Genomic DNA, 13,674 nt, shown 5'->3' with positions numbered 1-13,674 from the left:
AATACTCTTACAACAGACTGACCATACAATACTCTTACAACAGACTGACCATACAATACTCTTACAACAGACTGACCATACAATACTCTTACACCAGACTCACCATACAATACTCTTATATATAACAGACTGACTATATACAATCCAGCAATGTCTGTAATACTCTTACAACAGACTGACCATACAATACTCTTACAACAGACTGACCATACAATACTCTTACAACAGACTGACCATACAATACTCTTACAACAGACTGACCATACAATACTCTTACACCAGACTGACCATGCAATACTCTTACACCAGACTGACCACGCAATACTCTTACAACAGACTGTCCATTTGTTAAACTCAGCAGAATGTTGGTGCTGCTCGGCAAGTCGTTTTTCCTATCGACATAAAGACACTTGTATATTTTCCTCTGACATTTTAGCCAAATTGCTTTTTTGCAGACAAACAAGTGCAATTTGAAACTTAAAATGAAGATGTAAATTTGGTTAAGCTTTTTGTTCCATACTGTATATAATTCTGGTCCAGCAATATGATTCAGTTTCTATCTCCCATATGCAAAAAAGTTTTAACATATATATATGGCATAACAAATGCATGTACATTAATATTATTGTAAAATATGGTATAAATCATTTTTATTAATGCAATTCAGAATTGCTCCCCTTGGTGCCTTACATGGTTTTAATAAACACAGTGAAAGATAAAATTAGTATATGTTACACCATCCTCGATACTCCAGGGCTTACGCTAACTTTCGCTCTCTCCACCCCTGGAATATGTCATAGCAAAATTGAAGGCATGTGGCCAGCTATTTGATTGGTGTCTGGTAAATAAACCTGACCAATTGCTCTAGGCTGATACATGGCCTTTGAAGATTAGAGAGGAGCGACACCAAACTTTGATTTAAAGCCAGCCAATTTCAAACCAGTCTTCTCATCTCATCCATGAAGGGGTGCACACTAAGTCTTTGATTTTGTTATGACATATTCAAGGGGTGCAGAGAGCGAAAGTGAGCGTAACCCTGGAGTATTGAGGATACAGGAGTAAGATTATGAAAGTGAGCATAACCCTGGAGTATTGAGGATACAGGAGTAAGATTATGAAATGTTAGTAACCCTGGAGTATTGAGGATACAGGAGTAAGATTATGAAATGTTAGTAACCCTCTGGTGAACAGCGCTTCCTCAGTCAGACATGAAATCAACATTTTCACTCCTTGGAAGACAATGTTTTACTTTTATGTCAAAATGCATTTAAAAGCTTGACACCATAAAGTTGTCTTATTTGTTACTCACATTTGACAAGCCTGAACCTACAGCCAATCACAGCTCTGATTTGTGTTGTTAAATGTGCGCTCTTAACACAATTTATGTTATGAATGTTATGACACAGATAACAGGGCACTTATACAGGTATTTGATAGATATTTAATTTTGAAAAAAAAAAAATCAATACTTTTCTTGCAATTATGTATTATTACATTATCACTCAAAATGCGAATTTCATTAGATGAAGTTTTAATTATGCTTATCAATTTCACATCCCATTTTTTCTGTTTGATTTGGTTAAATAGAGAAAAAAATTACACCCAAGGACCTTTGTGATGGACACAGAGAGAAGACTCTGCATGTGTTGTGGGGACTCATCCTACAGTACCAGGTCAGTTATCATAACATATACGTATTGTTAAAGGGACAGCTATAACATCTTTATCATCTTATAATAACATTGTTTTTGGATTAAGAGGAATTACTCATAAATTAATCAATTGATGTCTTACAACAATCTGGACCATGGTGAGCTTATGCCATACTGCAGCGTCCGTCATCCGTCCATCAACTTTTCCTTTAAAACGCTACTAGTCCTGAACGGCCAAGTAGATTTTGACTAAATATGGTCTGGAGTATCCTTAGGCCAAGGGGACTAATTTTTGTATAAACGGTGAGTGTGGCCCCCCTAGGGGCAGGGCCAAATAGGGGAAAAAGAGGTAAAACCTTGAAAATCCTTCTTCTACCGTAGGGATTAAGGGATTTTATCCTTATTTAGTCTGGAGCATCCTTGGGTAAAGGGGAACAAAGTTTGTATAAATGGTGGGTCTGGCCCGCCAGGGGCCTGAGGGATGGGGCCCAATAGGGGAAACATAGCAAATTATTCTTTAAAATCCTTCTTCTTCTGTAGGAATGAAAGGATTTGTTCCATATTTGGTTTGGAGCATCCTTGGGTGAAGTGGAACCAATTTGTTTAAACGGTGGGTGTGGCCCCCCAGGGGCCTGAGGGCCGGGGCCCAATAGGGGAAACATAGCAAATTATTCTTTAAAATCCTACTTCTTCTGTAGGAATGAAACAATTTGTTCCATATTTTGTATAAACGATGTGTCTAACCCCCCTGGAGGCAAAGAGGCGGGGCCCAATAGGGGAAATAGAGGTAAAACCTTTAAAATCCTTCTTCGACCATCGGGATTAAGGGATTTTATCCATATATAGTATGGAGCATCCTTGGACCAAGGGGACTCAATTTTGTATAATTGGTGGGTATGACCCCCCTAGGGGCATAGGGGTGGGGCTCTGTTTGAAGTTTGTTCTTGCTTTATCTCAGGTACTGGATGGATCTTTCTGAAATTTCATATGTACTTACAGCCCCTACTATGGAGTGCTATATCTTTACTTACTACCAATTATTTTAAACATATTCAGGTGAGTGATACAGGCCCTCTGGGCCTCTTGTTAGAAAATACTTTGAGGAAATTGTGATCACATACAGGGTCCTTATTTTATCAACTTGTTAACTGGAAATATAAGTGAAGTTACTAAATGATTGTTTTCTAGTTATTGATACTTTTAACATGTCAATATATTTTGATTGTCATATTACAAGCTTTGGATATGAACATTGTTATCTCTGTAGGTGGATGTGCTGCTAAATGAGGAGCAGCTGAGGGAGGAGATAGATATCCTACAGAGAAGTCTGCGTGTCAGGAACCAACTCGAGGCTCTACACAGGTATGAACAAGGTAAGTGTATACTGAAATACTAACTCACACATGTACAGGCCCTGGTAGGCCAACTAGGCCAGCTAGACCAAGTATTCACTCTGTCATTCCATTAGCAGTATTTCCTCACCATTGTTGGAGATCTAGACATCCCAGCTTGTTTCACAAGTTGGGCAAGTTGACAATTGCAATGTCATAATCCTGTGACAGGCACATTTCAGTTTGGATAAGCATACTACAAATTGAGTGCTATCCCAGTCAAACTTCACTAGGACCAAGCTGTTGGGAAAAGAAAAAATAGCCATAGTATTGAAGATATCAGAGTTAAAAAAATCCTAATAAACTTCCAAGGGACCAATTAGCTACTGTGCATGGAGATGCTTGGTAAAGTTACACATTTTTGAGATGAAACTGTTGGACTACACTATATCTGTCTTTGCTGAGAGGCAACATAAAATCTCAAGAGAACAAAAACATACATGCATTCAATTGTTCCTTCCTATTTCTGTTGATAGGTCTGAGTAAGAAACGCCGTGAGTCAGCTGAGCAAGACCTGCACATGCAGAATGATAGACTGTTGTTACTGCTTCGCTGGTGTCGTACAGTGTGTGCCTTCTACCACATCAAGGTTGGTATCTAACTGACAACCGGCCAGGTCTCTTCATTTGGTTGGAACAAAACCTCAAAATAAGCTTCATAAATGTGCAGTTAATTTCTTGTTGTGTTAACTATTAGAGCTTTTCTTTTAAACTGTTATAGAAGGTTCTAGGAAAAAAGTATGAACTAGATAACTTATATGTATATATGTGTTAGTTTTGTGGAAAAGCAAAAAGGATTCTATGGATCAGGCCAGATTTGTCTGTTTGATAGGGTAAGATTTGTTAACATTGACAAATGAAATTCTCCCTAAAAAGATTTAAACACATGAACAGATGAGAAAATATTGTGTGAGGATGTACAAATTGAAACAATACATGTAAAGATTGGACAAAAATGTAATATCAAATCAATAGCAACTAGAAATTGTTGGCTAACAATTTGACGGGCTTTTCACTGTAAGGACTGATTTGGCCTTCTAATAATAACCTGTGCAAGTCTACAGTAGCTGACTGAGTAGTGGGGTTTTCCCGGAGTGCATGTATATATGTGTTAGTTTTGTGGAAAAGCAAAAAGGATTCTATGGATCAGGCCAGATTTGTCTGTTTGATAGGGTAAGATTTGTTAACATTGACAAATGAAATTCTCCCTAAAAAGATTTAAACACATGAACAGATGAGAAAATATTGTGTGAGGATGTACAAATTGAAACAATACATGTAAAGATTGGACAAAAATGTAATATCAAATCAATAGCAACTAGAAATTGTTGGCTAACAATTTGACGGGCTTTTCACTGTAAGGACTGATTTGGCCTTCTAATAATAACCTGTGCAAGTCTACAGTAGCTGACTGAGTAGTGGGGTTTTCCCGGAGTGCGAAATGACGTCAGAGAAAGAATGGATAAATATAGGCAGCCAATGGGCTTAGTTGTATAGGAATGTAGCCCGTCCACTATGTACGTCAGGATGATGAATTGAAACTAGCTTTTTGTCTATATTGGTTGCGTTTGCCATGCAAAAGAAAGGCTGATGTTTACCCACTGCAGTAGAGATGTAAACTGTCCACACTTTTAAGATTGACAGTGCATAGTAATCGATGTAGTATTACTAGCGTGTATTAGATGTCGTGATATAAATCAAAGTACTGAGAGTATTGAGAGCACTTCACAAAAATGAAAACGGATTTGACTTTCACTTTTGAAATTATATTTAGAATAGGTCAAGGTCATTCATTTGCACACACTTTAAAGCCCTTCATTCAAGCTTGCTTCTTTGCCAAACATTATTACCCTGGAATTATTTGTTATTCAAGTGGTTTCAATATTTTTACATATATGACCTCTGTGACCTTGAAAGTCATTCAATGTCAATCATATTTTCAAAATTGATAGCCAATTACCTTGCCGTGTTATGTATCAATTAGTAGGACTCTAGACCTTGTAGAACTTTAGAAGAAGTTTTTTGAAGTCATTATCTTGAAATAGCACATATGAAGTTTGACCTCAGAATAACTCAAAACTTGACCTTGTCAACTCAAAATGTTTTCTGCCAAAAACATGCACTTTTGTGTTGTCCACATCATACCTGAATATAAAGTGAATCTATCGAACAATTTTCAAACTATTCTTTATTAAAGAAATTTTATTTGTTTAAACATTTGAAATTGGTGACCTTAATTGTGACTTTGACAATTGATCAATGTCAACCATTTTTTTAAACCTGATACCTCGACATCTCAGAATCTTTAATATTATATATCAAGACTTTAGACCTTGTTATACTTACAAAGAAGTATATTTTTAAAGGTTGGTACCCAATATAGTGCATTTTAAACTTGACCCCTGCTGAGAACCGGAAGTTGACATTTTTTGTTAAAACAGTATGGAGGAAAAAGTTTGCTGTTGTTGATCTCTATATGAAATCTAAAGATCAACCTCGTGCTTTATATCGTTAACAAAATATATTGATATAGGCTGTTAACCAATCACAGTTCGTGGCAGCCATCTTAGAATATTAATTGCTCAAAAAAGTAGCATAAGTTTGTAAGGGTCCCCAGAGAAATACATGTACCAATTGTGGTTAATATTGCAATGATAGAATTGGAGAAGAAGATCGTTGAAGTTTGTAAAATATTGTCGGCTTTTCAATAATGAACACGCCATAGGACGTTAACGAAAAATGTTACAGAAAAACTAAAGACATCAAATTCATCGGCATGGAATTCTTCATCGATCTGTAGAAGAATTTATCGAAAGAAATGAAAAATGCATGTTTTTCAAAATATGGTGACCTTTGACCTAACAGCAAGCTTTTTTATTTGAAATATTTTGAATTAACATGTAATGAGAAAAAGTTAAATATGGAAATTATCTACAAAAAATATAATAGCTCAAATTCTGTACAATCAACAATTTTCGAGTTATAGTGGTTTTAAAGATTTTAATTTATGACGTCATGGCGGCCATATTAGATTTTTGACCTACTTGAAAAGGTTCCTGTAACATCTTCAGACTTTGGCCTACAACATACTTAAAAGAGTATAAACCTATCTTCTACCAATCAAAAGATACAGACTCCACAAAAGTACGGAGATAAGAAGAAGAAGAATTTTCACCAGTTGGTGAAAAGCCCTAATAATATAAAGACTGTCTACAGGGAAATTTGGTCATTAGTCATTACTTCTGCATGTACATTGCTATTTCTCAGTAAGTACTGGAGGGATCTACCTTTCTCCAGCTTGATGTAACTTGTTCATACCTACAGATTGAGAACTTCACTGTGTCGTTTGGGGACGGCCGTGCTATGTGTGCCTTGGTCCATCACTACCACCCTTCCCTTCTTCCCTGGGAGTCAATCCACACCAAGACAACCTTGACCTACCAGGATGACCTTGAGGAGGAGATGTGTAATAGTAACCTTGAGCTCAACTCATCAGATGTATTTAGTCCAGCTCCTTTTCCAGGTAATGTTACAAACCTGGCTTGACTAATATATTCATGATTATTCAAAGATCAACTTTCTATTTTGTTGAGGTTGTCAGTGGTGGAGGGGAGTCAATACAATAGAACCCTCATAACTTTTACATAATTGTTTGGTGTATCCCCTATAACTAGGCAAAATAGAAAGATAGTCTTTAATTTTTGTGATTTTTTGTTCATTAGTATCTGTTATGTGTTTGTCCACTTCAAAAACATTTCTGTGTTGGTTTTAATAACTGTTATTCCATAGCATCTAAAGAAACAAACAATTTCAATCTTGCACAAACTTACATATCATTGCCATCATTAACACCTTGAACATTGGTTTTATGAAGAACTTGGGGAAGGGACAGAATGTACTTACAATGCAAGGTCATACATAAAAATCATACTTAATGCAGCGGTAGGATTGTTATAAACATTCCATTTAGGTACCACAACCTAAACCAACAAGGACTATCAAGGGATAGTGATGAGAAACCCAAAGATTAGGAAGTCAATTACTACTGACACTATAAGTATTCTGCAACATTGTTGCGGTTGATAAGCTTTGGAAGACATGAAATGCAAGTTCTGTGATGCACTTTATCACTTCCTGTTGAATTGTTCAGAGAGCAAGTTTGTCTGAATGTCAGAAAACAGGTATTTATACTGTGCCAGAGAGGTTTGCCAGTGATTAACAGGTCTATTCCTGATGTGAGTATCATTTGCTTGTTTTACTTCAGTGGCTGAAGACCCAGTGCTGTTTGAGGAGCTCCTGTTAAATGAGAAGTCCAACTTTAAGTTGCTGTACGAGAAAGTTTCAGAGTTGGGAGGCATTCCACTGATGTTGCGTTCAATGGACATGTCCAACACGATTCCTGACGAGAAAGTGGTGGTCACTTACATCTGTTACCTGTGTGCTCGCTTACTGGACATCAGACATGAGTCACGGGCGGCCAGAGTCATCCAGTTGGCCTGGCGTCGACACTACCTGAGGAGGTCAAAGAAAGAACTACAGGTCAGTCAGACAAGTCTAGTGTGTACCTAAGGGAGAGGGACATGTCTTCACTGTCGAAGGCATTTCACTTACCTACACAGCTGAGAGTAAAGCTTGGAATGAAAAATATAATTTGAATGAAATACTTTTAGGGTGGGGTTGAGGATGTCTTCTACGGTTGTAAACCATCGTAATTTTGTACACATTTACATTTCAGCAATGACATCAACCATGCTTTTCTGTTGAAACGAAATGTATTTATATAACTAAATACAGCAAAATCTGTGGTAATTGTAAGCCTGTGTATAATCTTACTTTGTAACGCTTGTATTCTGTAGGTTTATTCCCTCTACCTTTGGAGTGTGAAAAATATATAGACAAAATATAAAACTCACAAAGGTCTTACTCTTTTGGTAGTTAGGGCCATTATGGTGATGATGAAATAAAATCCCTGCAAGTTTGGTGAAGAAACAAATTCTATAAATTTAAAGTCTGACACTGTAAATATTAAATCCCACATTAAGTGATAACAACAATTTATTACAGAGTGTCTTACTCTACAAAACTCTGTGGAAGTTTCCAGGACACCATCTTTAAGCCTATGACATCACATCTATTGTACTTAAGTTGTTGACATTATAATTACATTCCTTGTGATATATTGATAAATACTTACAAGTGGTCCCTTTGCATATGGTCACCATGTTTAAAGAATAGATTGTATCCAAAAAAGATTCCACAACATATAGAGGTCACATAACAGATTGAAAATGTTTTTTGCAATGATTTGTATTGTTTAGGTGAAGCATGATGCAGCCATTGTCATCCAGACAGCAGCGAGGAGGTTTCTGAGAGCTAAACAGGCTGTCAGGAGGGCAGAGGGAGCAAGGGTCTTACAGAAGTATGTACGAGCATGGCTGGCTCGAAGGACTGCTGCACAACTCAAAGCTGCAGATGAGGAAAGGCGCCAAACAACTGCTGCATGTGTTCTACAGGTAGAGCAGCTTCTCTTTGTCGTATGGTCAAGACTTTAGGCTTTTTCTGTTGACTGTTGAAACTTTGCCTTCAGTTTCTATGTCATAATAAGTTGGGGAACATAAAAGGAAAATAACAAAATATGACTTACCTTATAAACCATTCTCAGAACAATGTTTTCTGAAGCTAAATAACATGATGCTAAATGAGGAAATAAATGACTTGGTTTTTAATATGAGTAATGGTATCATGTATTTATTTTTGTGATTTATCGGTGTATTCAATGCAATGGAGATCATTTCTAGACAGGTATCTATATGTATATTGAACAGTCTTTAGGGTGTTAACACCCAGCAGTCTTCAGCAGTATTTACACATTCGACAATATGTGAATCAATGTAAAAAAAGGTTAGTTTGGTCATTGCTATTAAACATTAGACAGCAAAGTGAAACTGCTGAGAGGGGTAATGCTGTAAATTGTGATTATTATTATGATACTTATTCTTATTAACATCAATTAGTTTTGCTCATTTCAGACGGCCATCAGAAAGTGGCTAGAGAAGCAAATGACCACCAGACAGACAGCCTCTATAAGAATTCAGACTACATGGAGATGTCACAGGCAGATGGAAAGCTACAGAAGAATTAAATCGGCATGCATTACCTTACAAAAACACACACGGATGTACTTGCAAAAATCACGTTATGTCAAGGTCAGACATGCCGTAGTTTGTATTCAGCGAAGATATAGAGCTCACCACTCCAGGATGATTCAGAGGAATGAGTACCTAACGGTGAGATCTGCTGCCGTAACCCTGCAGAGTAGATACCGAGGCCTGGTACAGAGACAAAAGTTTCTCCGTTGTAGAGCTTCAGCAGTAGTAATCCAGGCCTCTGTCAAGATGTGGATAAACAGACAAAAGTACCAGTCAATTAGGTTAGCAACTGTAACCATACAGAGATTTTACCGTGCCAACCAAACAGCAGCTGTAGTTAGACAGGAATTCCTTTTACAAAAACAATCTGCTATTACCATACAAGCTTGCTTTAAAAGTCACATGGTAAGGAAAAACATAAGGCATTGTCATACTGCAGCTGTCATCATCCAAAGTCAATTCAAAGGATTCCTGGAACACAAGAGGTATCTGACTGTCAAATCTGCTGCCATTAAAGTACAGCGGTGGAAAAGAGCAATGACCCAAGGCAGGCTGGCAAGGTCAGAGTTCATAAAGGTCAAATCGTCAGTTGTGAAAATACAGTCTGTTTACAGAGGTTACAGGACAAGATCAGACTTTCTGAAACAGAGATCTGCAGCTATAACCATTCAAGCTAATGTCAGAGGCCATCAGAAAATGACTGCATACAGGAAACTAAAGGATGCAGTATTAACCCTACAGAGAAGATTCCGGGCAAGCAGGGAAGGAGAGAAAGTGAGAAGACATTTCATGGTACAGAAAGGTGCTGCTATGACGATACAAGCTTTCTATAGAGGTCACAAGGTCAGACAGGAGATCAAACATCTACATTCATCAGCCACTAAGATTGAGGCTACAGTCAAGGGACACTTACAGAGGAAAAAGTTCCTCGGATTAAAAAAATCAGCTTTGGTCATTCAGCGAAAGCTCAAAGCCAACTTGGAAGGGGATAGAATTAGAAAGGAATTCCTAGTAAAGAAGGGTGCTGCCATGACCATTCAGGCACACTTTAGAGGCCTCATAGTGAGAAGAAACATCAGCCATCTTCATGCTTCAGCTGTCATCATCCAAAGTCAATTCAAAGGTTTCCTGGAACACAAGAGATATCTGACTGTCAAATCTGCTGTCGTTAAAATACAGAGGTGGAAAAAGGCAATAGCACAAGGCAGACTGGCAAGGTCAGAGTTCAAAAAGGTCAAATTGTCAGTGGTGAAAATACAGTCTGCTTACAGAGGTCACAGGAAAAGGTCAGACTTTCTGAAACAGAGATCTGCAGTTATATCTATTCAAGCTCATGTCAGAGGCCATCAGAAAATGACTGCATACAGGAAGTTAAAGGATGCAGTATTAATCCTACAGAGAAGATTCCGGGCAAGCAGGGAAGGAGAGAAAGTGAGAAGGCATTTCATGGTACAGAAAGGTGCTGCTATGACGATACAAGCTTTCTATAGAGGTCACAAGGTCAGACAGGAGATCAAACATCTACATTCAGCAGCTACTAAGATTGAGGCTACAGTCAAGGGACACTTACAGAGGGAAAAGTTCCTCAGATTAAAAAAATCAGCTTTGGTCATTCAGCGAAAGCTCAAAGCCAACTTGGAAGGGGATAGAATTAGAAAGGAATTCCTAGTAAAGAAGGGTGCTGCCATGACCATTCAGGCACACTTTAGAGGCCTCATAGTGAGAAGAAACATCAGCCATCTTCATGCTTCAGCTGTCATCATCCAAAGTCAATTCAAAGGTTTCCTGGAACACATGAGATATCTGACTGTCAAATCTGCTGTCGTTAAAATACAGAGGTGGAAAAGAGCAATAACACAAGGCAGGCTGGCAAGGTCAGATTTCAAAAAGGTCAAATCGTCAGTGGTGAAAATACAGTCTGCTTACAGAGGTCACAGGACAAGGTCAGACTTTCTGAAACAGAGATCTGCAGCTATAGCCATTCAAGCTCATGTCAGAGGCCATCAGAAAATGACTGCATACAGGAAACTAAAGGATGCAGTATTAACCCTACAGAGAAGATTCCGGGCAAGCAGGGAAGGAGAGAAAGTGAGAAGACATTTCATGGTACAGAAAGGTGCTGCTATGACGATACAAGCTTTCTATAGAGGTCACAAGGTCAGACAGGAGATCAAACATCTACATTCAGCAGCTACTAAGATTGAGGCTACAGTCAAGGGACACTTACAGAGGAAAAAGTTCCTCAGATTGAGAAATTCAGCATTGATTATTCAGGGAAAGTTCAAAGCCAACATGGAAGGGAATAGAGTTAGAAAGGAGTTCCTAGTAAAGAAGGGTGCTGCCATGACCATTCAGGCATACTTCAGAGGCCACAAGGTTAGACAGGGAGTAGCCAGAATGCACCTAGCAGCAAATGTCATACAATCCAAATTTCAGGGCTACCTTCAAAGAAAAAGGTTTTTGAGGGTTAAAAGCGCAGCTATTATTATTCAGCAGATATTTATTGCACACTTAGCAGGAAAACGCCTCAGAAAGGAATTCTTAGCGAGGAAGGGTGCGGCCATGACAGTACAAGCTGCATTCAGGGGTTACACAGTACGTAAGGCAATGGTCAGATATAACAGAGCAGCAGTGATCGTCCAGAGTTTCTACAGAGCTCACAGAGCTGCTGTAATTTACAAAAAACACAGAACAGCAAGTATTTGTATACAGAAATGGTACAAGAACCTCCTGTTTGCCCAACGAATCAAGGCAGATTATCTCTCTATGAGAGTTGCTGCAGTCACTATTCAAGCTTGGTACAGATGCCACAGAGCAGTTAAAGTTCTAAGAATGGACAAATCTTGTGTGATCACATCACAGGCAGTCGTCAAGGGCTTCCTACAGAGGAGGCGTTACCTCAGGCTTAGACATGCAACTGTAGTCATCCAACGCAGACTCGTCGCCAGGAGAGAGTGCATTAACGTACGGAGAGCATTCCTCATCCGGAAAGGTGCTGCCATAGCAATACAGGCAGTTTTCAGGGGCTACCTAGTGCGACATGAGCTACAGAGGCAGCATGTGGCCGCTGTGGTGATACAGAGTATGTATAAAACTCATAGGGCTGTGTTATCTTACAATAAACAGCGGCAAGCAGTGGCAGCCATACAATCATGGTACAGAAACTGCCTATACACAAGAACTGTACGCTCAGATTATCTCACCAAAAAACAGGCTGTGGTGGTCATTCAGAAGCATTACCAGACTTGTCTGACTAGGAGGGCTTATCTACGGGACCTTTCCAATATCATACTTATACAGGCCCTTGTCCGTGGTACGTTACGGAGGATAGCTTATAGGCGACTACAATGGGCTGTCATCACATGTCAGACTCGGTACCGTGCCATGCTGGCATGTCATCAACAACAGTGTCGTTTTCACAACCTACGATCTGCAGCCATTGTTCTCCAATCAGCCTGGAGGCAACGGACCGTTCAGGCAAAGTACAACAAAACAAGACAGGCAGCCATCTTGTTGCAGTCACATTTCAGAATGATTCCAGAGAGAAAGCGATACTGTCAGTTGAAATCAGCTGCTATTCGTTGCCAAAGACTAGTACAGACAAAACGTCAAATGCAGGAATGTCGCAGAGACTATCTGATTACATTAGGTGCTGTCATTACCATTCAGGCTCACATTAGGTCATTTTTGGTGCGAAAACAGTACCATACAACTTGCAAGTCTGTGATCTGTGTTCAAGCATGTGTACGACGATTCCTTGCACAGAGACAATATAGGAAAACATACAACACTGTTGTTGTTGTTCAAAAGCACCTCAGGGCTTGTTTAGCTACAAAGATACAGAGAAGCTTATTCTTAGCAAAACGCCAAGCAGTCCTAGTAATCCAGACAGCTTTCAGAAGAGTGCAAGCCAGAAAGTACGTTCGGAAAGTGAGAGCTGCCATTGTGATACAGAAGACATTTAGAATGCATGTTGCTAGGCAAGATTTTGTGAGGCGAAGAAATGCTGCTATTGTGTTGCAGTCCCACCACAGAGCATTCCTTGCACGCCAGGAGAAAACATGTCGCAAGCTTGCACTTGTCTCTCTCCAGAGGGCAATCAAGATGTTTCTGTTTAGACGGAAGCTTCTTCACTGGATACACACTAGAAATGAGGCTGCAACACGAATTCAGTCTTGTTTCCGTGGTTACATAGCCCGTCTGTGTGTAAGGAAAACCAAATCAGCCATTGTATTACAGTCAATGTACAGGATGCATGCACAGAGGAGATGGTATCTGTGTATCATCAACAGTGTTATACTCCTACAAAGTGGATTACGGGGAGCCCTGGCCAGGCGGAGGGTAAAACATATCCACACACAACACAGAGCTGCCACTTGTATTCAAACTGCCTACCGAGCATACAAGAGGAGACAAGAAGAACAGGTATGTTTGTTTACTGAAGCAACAATTGCAAATGTATCTTTTTTTTTTTCTATCCCTT

The 13,674-nt window shown here is 39.0% G+C and overlaps 1 protein-coding gene across 1 annotated transcript in view; it reads left to right on the top strand.

Annotated features, from left to right (window-relative positions):
- The window catches only part of LOC110451379 (abnormal spindle-like microcephaly-associated protein homolog), a 59,002-nt gene that overhangs the window by 22,923 nt on the left and 22,405 nt on the right, over positions 1–13,674 (top strand). The window contains exons 11-17 of the mRNA XM_021499350.1: positions 1,588–1,673; positions 2,920–3,025; positions 3,520–3,632; positions 6,367–6,565; positions 7,307–7,581; positions 8,361–8,555; positions 9,072–13,616. Coding sequence (XP_021355025.1) covers positions 1,588–1,673; positions 2,920–3,025; positions 3,520–3,632; positions 6,367–6,565; positions 7,307–7,581; positions 8,361–8,555; positions 9,072–13,616 — 5,519 coding nt within the window. The remainder of the gene's footprint in view (positions 1–1,587; positions 1,674–2,919; positions 3,026–3,519; positions 3,633–6,366; positions 6,566–7,306; positions 7,582–8,360; positions 8,556–9,071; positions 13,617–13,674) is intronic.

The sequence above is a fragment of the Mizuhopecten yessoensis genome, unplaced genomic scaffold, assembly GCF_002113885.1.
Source record: "Mizuhopecten yessoensis strain PY_sf001 unplaced genomic scaffold, ASM211388v2 scaffold5979, whole genome shotgun sequence".
NCBI classification, from domain to species: domain Eukaryota; kingdom Metazoa; phylum Mollusca; class Bivalvia; order Pectinida; family Pectinidae; genus Mizuhopecten; species Mizuhopecten yessoensis.
The sequence above is the reverse complement of the archived record's forward strand: the minus strand, read 5'-3'. Positions and strand labels throughout refer to the sequence as shown.